Source organism: Ceratina calcarata, unplaced genomic scaffold (assembly GCF_001652005.2).
Source record: "Ceratina calcarata isolate Rehan_Ccalc_2016 unplaced genomic scaffold, ASM165200v1 scaffold180.2, whole genome shotgun sequence".
NCBI lineage: Eukaryota > Metazoa > Arthropoda > Insecta > Hymenoptera > Apidae > Ceratina > Ceratina calcarata.
In genome coordinates, this window is record NW_017139431.1 from 532,732 (window position 1) to 545,060 (window position 12,329).

The 12,329-nt window shown below is 38.0% G+C and overlaps 2 protein-coding genes across 13 annotated transcripts in view; one reads left to right on the forward strand and one right to left on the reverse strand.

The window, feature by feature from the left end:
* LOC108633017 (uncharacterized) overlaps window positions 1-12,043 on the reverse strand; it is a 68,293-nt gene extending 56,250 nt beyond the window's left edge. For 5 of the 12 annotated variants that reach the window (XM_018037926.2, XM_018037925.2, XM_018037930.2 and 2 more), the window contains exons 1-2: window positions 10,622-11,035; window positions 6,697-7,088 (exon numbers count right to left, since the gene is read on the reverse strand). In XM_018037926.2, the coding sequence (XP_017893415.1) occupies window positions 6,697-6,937 (241 nt within the window). In that variant the 5' untranslated portion in view covers window positions 6,938-7,088; window positions 10,622-11,035. The other 7 variants (XM_018037933.2, XM_018037934.2, XM_018037932.2 and 4 more) reach the window with 3 other exon arrangements.
* On the forward strand, window positions 1,487-3,486 carry LOC113463878 (elongation of very long chain fatty acids protein 7-like). Its single transcript, XM_026810919.1, has 3 exons — window positions 1,487-1,936; window positions 2,264-2,535; window positions 2,810-3,486. Exons 1-3 carry the CDS (start codon window positions 1,891-1,893, stop codon window positions 3,140-3,142), a joined length of 651 nt encoding a protein of 216 aa, XP_026666720.1. The 5' UTR covers window positions 1,487-1,890; the 3' UTR covers window positions 3,143-3,486.
* Window positions 12,044-12,329: the final 286 nt, after the last annotated feature.

A 12,329-nucleotide genomic window follows, 5' to 3' on the forward strand; every position in this document is an offset into this window, starting at 1 on the left:
CGCCATGGACTGCCCACTCCGTACAAAAAAACCTACCGTGGACTGCGTGCTTTTTACAAAAGAGCGCAAGTTAAGCAGACTAAATTTTCATTGCAAGGTATATTGATTGTAATTGAAATAAATTATGTGGTGATCTCAAAAGTCTTAACCATTTATTTCATTAAGCAACAATAACATGAACAATATGATACAAATTATAATAAATAAATTATAAATAATAAATGATATCTTTTAAATTGAAAATTTAATAATTTTCTATTGTGTGGTAACTCTCAAAGCAAGGTTCAATACATAAGCAAAGAATAAAGTTCCACAAAGTAGCAGCACTTAAGCTCAAAAGTCTTTGGTAGCGATATGTTGCACAATGAATGCACACACAAATTTAATCAACAATACTGATAAACGATTGTATAAAAGCACATTTAAACGCTTATTGTCTTTTTATATCTATACTATAGGCTTACAAGCACCAGTCACATATATCTGTTCATGGATATCTTTTTCCCAAATTGAATGGTTTTGAGAGAGCTTACATAGAGGGATGCTAGATTGTAGGATTTCTCCTATTCCCGAGCTGTCCCCCACTACTGTTTTTTGCCCCCACTTACGTTACCCATGATCATTGGAGACATGTCTACTAATGCCATATGTAAGTGGGGAGAGCACATTGAGCATACAGCAGCATGCAGTACTGGGGAGCAAGGGTCTCGTAATTTATCCCACGAGGCTCGCTTCCCCTGTTTTTCACCCGTATTTCGATCCCCACTACTATTCCCCTCATGCGTGCTCATGCGCGTTCGCGAAGCTCTCCGCAGCGTTACTGTGAAAATCACTGCATACCCCCACCGACTATTGGTCCCCACCATGGTCGCGTCGTCCCCACTTTCCGGCCGTGGGATAAATTACGAGACCCCTGCTGGGGAGAGCTCGGGGAGAGGAGAAATCCTACATTCTGGCATCCCTGCCCACATATGAGTTCATAGTCAAAATCGAATGGTTATGCGAGAACCCATATATGGGTTTCTAGCGCTTAAAGGGTTAAATTTTATCTATAAGCTCAGTCGTGGCTTGGCGCGGGCCCAACACGTGCTCTCATTGGTAAGTGCTTTTCGTTAATAATTTAAGAACCATGTCTCACTTTGCATTTTGGCAAAGGAAATTGTTGTTCAGAAACATCTACACAATCACCTCTCTTCGGCTCTAACACTTTTTCTGCAACACTCTGTAGACATAAATGCCCATCACGCAAACTGTCCACCCCCGTCACAAATCCTGTCCGCGAGAGTAACTCACCTGATATAAAATTACCTTTTATTGCATTCTGCATACGCGTGTTAGAATTGGCAAAAGTGTCCCGGTCACAAATGCACGAGAAAATGTGTAATTTTTGTTTAACGTGATCAGTTTTTACATTAACATCTTTAGAAAAAACAATAAATTTTTGTTATTAAATTTTTATTATAAAATACAGCGAAATTATAAGCCTCTTTGAGTACCCTCAGCGTGACATAGCACATGACGATCAAGCTACTTTAAAGAAAGATTTGTGAATTTAACCGATGAAATGATTGAATATACATAATTATGTGCATTTACAATAAATTGAATTCCTTTGATAGACTTCATTGACTTCCATATCATTGTTTTCCACAAGTTGCAAAATTGAATGTCATACGACAGACACACATACAACGTGAAACATGTACATATATGTACAATATAGATAACATGTAAATTCCCACGATCTTCGGTCAATTATATCACATAATGTGTGGAATAATTTATCAGGGTGAACCCCTTTCGGCAAATATATATGACAGACGAAGCGCTGGCCACAGTTCTATTTAAGGTAGAAGACCCGAACAGACACTGTAATTGTGAACGAAAATCATGGGATTACTAGACGTGTATTACTACGTGAATGATGAAATAGCTGGTGAGTCAAATTAATACGTTTTGTTTACAATATTTTCCCACCTTTCAACCTTTATTCGTCGCATGCTGCTAACATCAAGAAGGAGGACGCGTATCTCCTACTAAGATGAAACACATTTAGATTTATATTTTCATTAGTGATTAGAATAAAAAAGTTAGAAATCATGTCACTAAGATTTTTTAATTTTTTCTTATACATTATCCAGTAAACTAAAGCTTCTGGCATTTAAAAAAAAATTATGTCTGGTGGACTATTAGAAAAGTTTATTTTTTATTCTACTTTGAGATATGCCCGACTATTATACAGGAAGTTCTATTATAATTTCAGATTGGAGAACGAATAACTGGTTCTTAGTAAGTTCTCCTCTACCGATCACATTCCTCACATTTGCATATTTGTACTTCGTTTTAAAATGTGGACCCAGATACATGGAAGGCAGGCCTGCGTACAAACTGTACAGATTCATCAGATTGTACAATATCTTTCAAATTGTATCTAACGCGATGATAATATATGCTACGATCGAAGCTGGATGGTACAAAGATTACTTTATTTACTGCGTTAAAGTAGATTTCACCGACAGCCCTCAAGCTATGAAGGTACGTATAGTGAATTTTACAGTGTTTATATTTCAATGTGTAATCAAAATCAACGAGAACAGACAAGTCAGCATTATGCGATAGTAATGCTACCCCGCTCTATGTTTAATAAAGAACAAGGGACTTTTGCTTCTATAATAGTATGCTAAAATATTAGGAGAATTATGCTAGGACAATAGTACCAGCCATAAATGAATGTTAATAAAAATAGTAAATAAGAAAATTATACAATTTCTTCGAACAGCTAGAAACAGCACTGAAAATTTTATTGCAGTTCGCCAGTATATCGTGGTATTTACTTCTATTGAAAATCATCGATTACATTGAGACCGGCATGTTTGTGCTTAGAAAGAAACAACGACAAGTTTCATTCCTGCACTTGTATCATCACGTTTCAACAGCATGGCTTGCCTGGGCGCACATCAAATATTTCACTAGTGGGATATCTCTGATATTGCCCATAGTCAATTGTGCAGTACATGTACTGATGTACACATATTACCTACTTTCGTCCATTAAATCGCTCGAAAAAACGATGTACTCAGTAAAGCACTTCATCACCATCACGCAAATGGTAAGTATAGAAACAGAATATGAAGGAGTATAATAAATCGCACGCTTTATAAGCTCAGTTTAAGCTACATGATAGAAGCATGTAAGAAAATATAGAAAATGCAACGAGAAAATTGTATATCAACACTGCAAATAAGATTTCCTTTTATACAGGGTGTTTCCTAATACGTGAGACCCACTTCGAGAGTGCATGGGGGGCACTCGTCCTGAAGTAGGTCTCCTTAGGAAACAGCCTGCGTATGCATTTCTCCATAAAAAACCAAGCACTTTGATCAGTTTGGTATTCCTAGTATTAAGATATAAGAGAGCTTCTCATTAATAATAAAATATTCATATTTGTTTGAACTGGCGCAATAAACTAACTACGTTATATTTTCTATAAACAGGTACAATTTGTGCTTTTGGGAGCTCATGCCATTCGAGCTTTCGTTCCCGGCTGTCCTGATGTTAAGCTCGGAGGCTTTATAATTTTGACTGATTTAATGATAAATTTCATTTTGTTTTATAACTTTTACAAGCAAAATTATTTAAAGGAACAAAAACAAAAATAATAACTTAGACCTCTATCTCATAATTCTATTTATAATGTTCATATGAATACATATTAAAAATTATTTTCTTGATTGATACTGCCCTTTTGGCTTTGTACATATTGAAATACGATATCATCCGTCTACATTAATATTTTATGTATACGATATTATGTATACGAGAATTTATACTCTCTATATGTATACATTATTTTTTAATTAATTTATTATTGTCATTATTATTATTATTATTATTGACGTAAACGAAAATTATTAAGGGTACTGAACTTAATAATATTTTAATTCTGTATTAAAATCAATGATGAACAATACAAATCATATTATTTTGTGCAATGTATGTAACATTAAAATGAAATCATTTCAATAAATGTTTATTGAAGCTCCTAATTAATATTGTTTTAATACAATCAATCTTTATAGAACAATTACATGATTTTCTTTTAAATGACACAAGTAGCGTTTTCAAAAACAGCACGTTCGTAAATTAATTATACGTTTTAAACAAACAAGTGCAACAATAAAAGATAAACAAAAGAATGTTATATTTATTAATCCTGAGAACATTATTTTCGAGTAATTTTAATTAGAAATAAGGTAAAAAAGCTAATATATGCGCATAATTTGAACTCGAATTCTCGACAAGTAGACTAGAGTATAACCATGCGCCGAGAGAGCGCAGCTCTTTCCTATGTTCTGCAAACTGCATTAAACGCGTAAATGTTCGGTAACTTTCCACAAGTAGGAAACGATAAGGCTATCGAATTAAACGTTTCGTATCTTTCACAAGTACGAAATGAATGTAATCCATTCATAGGACAATGTAAGACAGAATATCTAGTTTTCTATCTGTGCATTATCAATGCTACATCATTTCCTTCTTATATTATCAACGAAAGATAAACACGTGTGTGGATACGTACGCCTCGCACAATCCATGTTTTGCATAGATTAAAAGATCACATAAAATAATTGCAAAAACATCTTAAAAAAATAATTTAAATGAGAATAATAATTATACAGGATGTCCCAGAAAAAGTGTTAGAGCCGAAAAGGAGTGATTCTATAGGTGTTTCTGAACAACAATTTCCTTTGCCAAAATGCAAAATGAAGCACGGTTTTTGAATTATTAACGAAAAACACTGACCAATACAAGAGCGTGTAGGGCCCGCGCTAAGCCACGACCGAACGTCAAGGTCCGAGCCAACCTACCCGCGGCTGGGCGCGAGCTTTACGCGTGCTCTGATTGGTCAGTGTTTTTCGTTAATAATTCAAAAACCATGCTTCATTTTGCTTTTTACCAAAGGAAATTGTTCTTCAGAAATCACCCCTTTTAGACTCTAAGACTTTTTCTGGGACACCCTGTATATATTTGTGAGATACAGTTGTAAATATAGTAATTGTAAATATAGATGAAAAAAATGCTCCAAACTTTAAAATTGTTATGTAGAATTAGTCTACATTCTTTGATGCTAAACAATTGAGCATTTAACGCAATGCGTTTTGCACAAGTGAAGAGGTACGCAGAGCTGTGTATCTGTGTGTGTGATTACCGTGAAAGACAGAACCACCTGTTGCCACTTCGTTCCGTAACCAGCCACAGGACGTGAATAATCCCGTCGCCTTGCACAAAAATAATCGGTGATCTACCTTCCTTCGCGTGCAACTTATGTTTCGCATGTATATACGTACTTGTATGTATTCTAGCCACGAGGACACAAATGAATGAGTGCAGGTGAGTGTTACACCTTTACGTAAGCCACGAGTAAGAATGAACGAAACTTGCATCTTGCGTAGCGGCGTTTTACACTTCGCGTGTTTAGCGTAACACCAAATAATTGCGAACATAAGGTGTATACGAATTTGATTTGTATCGCTTTTCTACGATCTACAAGAATCTAAAAAAATCTAAAAGAATCTGGCGTATTTTTCAAATCACGCGGGTTCGGCACCCCGATTGCACTCATAATTTTTCATTAACTCTTATACGCTGGCATTTACGATTGTAGAAAGTAGCCCACATTAAGTCTAACCGTAATCAGACGATTTGTGTGCAATCCCGCGTTATTTTCTACCCAATGAAAATTACAGTAATGATACAAGTAGCCGTCGAAATGTAGAGCATAGAAGATCGTCTAGAATTTATTGTAAATAAAAATACTTATTTCCTGTTCGACGTAACGTTCTCGATAAAACCGGATCGGCTTGAAAGGTCAGTATCAACCAGAACGATCTAATTAATCTCCCAAAAAATAGGAAGGTTTGCATGTTTCGTTTCACAGAGTTTGTAATGAATAAAATTTTCCTTCAATAAATAAATATTTAAAAAAGAATATGTTAAATCCTTAAAAGAATATGTGAAATATCTGAATGTATTTTTTAAGTTTGCTGATAGTCGCAGTTCGAATGTTCGAAACATACGTTATTAAAAAGTACTGCAGTGACCGTGAATTATTGTACGTCATTATCATTTTTATTTCCTGATGGAATGGAAGATAAATATCCTCCGTTCATGACTCACGATTCATCGGAACAGATCAGTAGTGCTAATGTAAAGCAGAAACTAAGAAACTTGTATGTAGTGTGACGAAAGAACTAATTATTTTTTTCTCAGATCATAATAGTTAAAGAAGCTAAGAAACCCGAAAGAAGGAAAGCGTGATGTTCACTGCAACATGATCTCTAGTTTATAATTTGATTGGTATCTCCAGGAAGATTATAAATCTCTCACATCCTTAGCCTTAACATTTGCTCACTTCTATATTACGTATTAAACTAATAATTAAAAGCAACGTATGTTCAACACCGTGATTTTAATACATTAATAACATTATTCACTAATCGATGTATTTAATAATTAAACTATTAGGCAATATAATATGTATTTTCGCATCTTTAATAGACTGCTGTTCTTTTTGCTTTAAGTTTTTCCATTTTTAATTTATCATTCATATCCTTCATTCAAAGTGAACGGTGTAAAACCTTCATACATTGTTCAAGCAGCGATAGAAAGTGAAATAGTCTAACAGTATATACGAACCATTAGCCCGTAGATCCTCGTGCGTCGGTTGAAAATGGGAACGATGCTGAAGCTGGAAGCCGTAGGCCGGAAGCCACGGATTCGGTCCGTTCACCAGATCCATATCCACGCGCTCGATCGTGGTCGACGACTCCTCCTCGTCGTCCTCGGGCTTGACATTAAGATTTGGCGACGACATTAACGTCGTAGCTGTTGTCATCGTGGTCGTCATCGTGGTCGCGTTCAGCTCCTTCGTGCTCATCTCCAACGCGAAGAGGCGAAGACGTGGTCAGCTATGTTCGATGACTGCCAGTCATTAACCGCTTCGCCGAACTGTGAACGTTCTTTCCATGTTTCCTCGTCGGCCCTCATGCTCTGCCCTTGAACCCTTCCGGTCACAAAGTCTTCGTTTTCTGCCACAGTGATCATGAACTCCAATTATAAACTCCACTTTTCTTTAATTAGAGTCGTAAATAAAATCGATATGTAAGATAGAAAAAAATTATTCCTAACACGGATCTGGATTTTACTTCTATAAATCAAATATAATTGATGATTGGAACTAACTAAAAATAGTTTGTTGAAAAGCAAAAGCAAAAACGTAGTGGCATGCTGAGAGAGGAAGTTGGCGGTGAATTACGTAACAGAGAAGATGCGTGATTTGTTAAACCCGCGAAACTACATTACGTGCAGAGAGTCGTAATGATCGCAAAGACTTTGTTAGGAGTTTATGAACCGTAACGGTTCGCAGAACCGTCGATGGTCTCCCTCGAATTCTACGTGCGATTGGATAGCTTCGTAATATCATGGAAAATGAACAGCGCGTTTTCAGGTGAAATTTAATGCCCGTCAAGGGAGAGTCGTTAACTGTATGTATAGAAGCTACGCGACGTATACAATTTCAGTGACGCAATTTTCTGCTTTGCAGTAAACGACAAAACGGTCCGGGATTGTTTATCCTCATTATCGTGGTTAATAGACCAACGGTTCTAGAGAAACGCGAGATGCGACCGTTAGTTGAAAAAGAAGTTTAGTAAACGAAACAGTGCATATTTTCTGTGGTCGTAGTGGTATATCTCACGAATTCATTTTCAAATTTCATTCCTGCGGTTTATACACTCACGGTTGATTGCCTCGTGTATTAAACAGCTATACATTCTACATAAAATGGTGGTTTTTATTGCAGAAATTTGATTCAAATAATTTATATGCATATCCACAACAAACCGATATATAATCAATTTATGAAGGAATGCATTATTGCAAATCGAAATAATCCGTGACAAACTCTTTCAGCAACGACTCGACCTATTTCGACGAGAAATAATTCCTTGCCGTCCACTGAATCTGAATTGCAGGTGTTTTAATTAAAAGAAGAAGAAGGTTGCTCGCTCGAAGGAAACGCGTAGGTGTAACGCACAGCTTCGCGTACAGATCCGATGTTCACGGCTGTATCCGCGTACGAATATTCCATTCGTGAGAGAAACGACGAAAGATCTACCTTGTTGCGTCGATTCGGTGCGGTGTAACGTTAAATATCGCCGCGGGCCGCGGATTTAAAACGACGCGTCAGGCATCTTGGCGCGCATCGCAAGTTACGCATACGTAATTGGATAAGAATCGAGAAAGGTTGTCGCCCCTCACGGCGATCCTCTCTCTTCCTGTAAACGCTGGTTGAAAGCGGCAGGAAATTTTATTGCGGTCGTATCTCCTCATCGCGGACTCAGCTGAAAAACGGTACGCATATTCGTAATTTCGCGGAGTCGAACCCGGGAGAAAGAGAAAGAGAGAGAAAGAGAGAGAGTGCGCGCGCGAAGAAATCGGAATATCTCACCGCTGCACGTCGTGTGCATGCGTGTGTTTACCGCTGCATTTTATTATCCCGATACCTGGTCTGAATAATCAACCGTGTCTCCCGATTATGCAGTTGACCCACGAACAACATGGGTCCAGTTATACGTCGACTTTTTTATAAAATCAAAAACCGAGTTAGTGACAAAACTCGTCTATAATCATCGCGTAATTTAGAAATTACCTCTAAATCCTATCATAATTTTCCTAAGAAACGCGCAACGAACGAAAAAGACTGACTTCGTCCGGTTAATGACCGAATAATACTGAATTTAATACCGCAGATTCCGCACAACAGTCACCGTGCGAACGGTCGTCATTCGGCGCCTCTCACGACTCAGAGCGGAAAAAGATCTTTCGAGCGTTCGATACGCGCCACTATCAAGGCTACTGAAACGGCCACGTACGATCGAACGGGACTCGATCCGTGATATCGACGGGATGATACTCGTCCGATCACGGGATGGTAGAGCATTCTCTAAATTGGCGCTCCTTCTGCGTCATCCGACTTATATAATGCACGCGTGCTCCCGGTCATGTGCATGTGATCGGTTTGCTCTAATTTACCGCGGATCATGGTTATATGCAAACAAGTGTGCTCTTGATGCACTTCCTGATTAAATTTGTTCCGATCCAATAATGATGATGTTTGTAACGCGTAGACGTTTTGATTAAATAGGCGCGACTGAGTAATTCTTGAATCGAATCTCTCTTAATAGCACTGTTCGTAATGATCATGTTCGATCTCTTAAAAATGTTGTCCGTTGACGATATAATTAGATAAACTTCATATAACGTCAGCCTTTGATCAATTATGACACGATACACAATTAAATGTGAAGCGCAATAAAGATATAAATGTTTCAGATATCAGATAGCCGATCTCGTATCGTTATTGTATAGAATCTTCTTGAACGAACTCGTTAACAAATGTTTCAATTTCACTGCCTTTTGTTACGCGGCATTCTCACATCATTTGTCAGATGTCCTTGGCGGACGACATCAAAGAAAAAGGATATCAACTATTTCATTCTTACCACGTTGCATACGCTTCTTTTTTAGCAGTTCCCAACAGTCAACTCTCGATTTATCACAATGTATGTACAGAAGCGAAAGTGTCAGAAATACGTAATAAGTCAGATCTTAACGACGAAGAAACCAATTACAAGAGTTATGCATGCTGTTACATCTATTAAATTGTATGAGCCTGGCCGTTATAATTTTTTGTTTGTGAAACACATTAGGGTTGATCGCTCTTTGACAAATTGCAGATGGGAAACTGTCCATTCAATGACGCCAGAATTTTCAGTATGCAATTTTGCATCAGGTACCTTTAACATGTTTCTGTAGACACTTTCACTTTACATAACGCATTTTGTGCCACAGATGCGTTTAGTGCTCTGACAGGGTTCGCATTATTGACGTTTATTAAGAGAAGATTAATCTTTTCAACCATCGCGGTAACAGAAATATCCAATTTACGTCACATACTAAATTGAAGCGGTTCTTATACGAAGAGCAGTCAGATCTCAGTTTCATGCACTACATATGACATACTTATTCAGTTTAGCATTTTCAATTTAACGATATTACAAAGTATGAATTTATTACGATACAAAGTATGTAAAATACCACTCTGTAACTCTTCAGCGAAGTTCTACCTATGTATAGATATGAAGCGTTTCATGGAGCATAACGTTCGAGTTATCACATTGTCGTTATCAAGGCACCGAGATATCATGAGAGAAGAAATAATCATAACACACAGCGATCAGCAATATGTCGCTTTCTCCCCTCTGTGTGACAATCGACAAAATAAAACGACTCTTGTCCGTACAGTACACGCTACAATGGTGACAGCTGTCAAAAGTCGCGAAGCGTCCAGTACGAGAACGCATGCGCGCGAGCTATCATTGAAAGGAGAAAGATAGCGAAGGCAAAAGGTGAGAGAAAGGGAAAGAGCAGACAGAGGTGGACGATCGCGTGAACACACAAGCCTTACAAGAGAACGAAAAGGAAGTAACGTATTAAGGATGAAGAAAGAGAGAAGAAAGACTAGAACAGCACAATGAATTCTGAGCTCAGCGGTAGATACCTGTCAGCGCGCATTCCACGATCCCACAGCGTGCTCTCTTGCTTGATCGTTTACTACCACTACGACTTTTGCCTTCCTAACGGCAAGAACGGCGTAGTCACATGCACACAGTTACACCGGCGAAGTATACTCCGAGATAGTATTTAAACGCACACACTATTCAACTTGTTCACGAAAAAAAGAACGTATCACTTCGCCACGGTAGTCGCCGGTGGATCGTTCGTTGCTCGCGGCGCGAACATAGTGCACACATTCCGCACGACGCGGTCACTACTAAGAGAAACGTACGATCAGGGGAATAACGGTAGGCCGTGGTACGACACGAAAGGAACTCGAAGGAGCGAGGCGAACAATGGAACGTGACTTAAGGACACCACAGAGCGCCAGAGCCAACTTTACACCGCGGGGTAAATACTAGAACAAAACTCACCGCTTTCGCCCGCGGTGCGCGGCAGTGCTGGCCAATCCCCACCCGCGTAACACCGCCACGTGGTACACGGTTTGGCCAATCGCGTTCTGGTTACGAGGGGCCCCCCGGCCCCCGGACGTGTTCGTAAAGCCGGCTCGCTACCGATCAGTTTCTTCTCTTCTTCTCTTGTACCGATTTAACACATTGCGGATCGTTTACGAGACGTATATGCATGCAGTGAAAACCAAAAGAATATTGATAAATATCGAAAATAATAATTTGTTTAAAAATTACGATGAAACATAGAAGATTCTTGTCGTGCGTTTAATTACTTACAAATAGTTTGCGAATGTATACATACGTGACCTTATTTGTATACTTACGTTATAACTGAAATCTGTTCAAATTTATTTCCGAGTCAATTGTGCGAAAGTGGGTGACACAGAGATTATGATGAAACATACAATTTTTTAATGGTTATAAGAATGCTCAATTTTCTAACATTCAAATGTGACGAAAGAACACGAACGACAAAAAACGTTTATGTCAACATACGGGTATTAACTCTATTTCCTATGCGCAACAGTTCTCTATTCATCAGCAAGAAAGTGGGTACGTGTGATTCGGAAGAATAGATTGCAGTAAGATTAAATAGAAGATCGACTAAAATATCTTTGCGCCAAGGGGTAAACGCGCTGAAGGAGTACATCAGCAACTATGTACACGTACCTTTCGCTTGCAACGTTGCAAACAATTTAAGAATCTATTTACATTATAAATACATTATATTAGGTTTGTCAAATAAATTAATATCTAGATTTCATATATACGAAAAATTTTGTGATAAGTTCCGAACGTGCGAGTTCCCCTTTCCTTCTCTCATTCCCTTTCTTTCTCCCCTCCTATGCCCGTTCATTTATTTTAAATTAATACAAAGGGACGCGTAAAAGCATTACACATCCGCTAGCATACCCTCTTTTCGCTTTGAAGAAATACTGCCCACTTGTCAGAACATTCCGTTGTTATCACCCTTTGTAGTTACCTAGTTGCATTTGTACTTTACGAATACGCGCAACTGACTTTAGTTACATATAATTTGCATTCGCAACTCAATGAACAAGCGACTACGTAGATAACTACATTTATGAGTATTACCTTGAATCCTGATCAATAAAATCGATTTAACCGAGACATTTCATGATTTGCACCTAGAAACTTGAAAGTACTCGTGTTTGTTGCATAATTACGTAATTGTGCAGAACTTACAGACATTTCAAAATGATTTAATAAAGTGTTTAT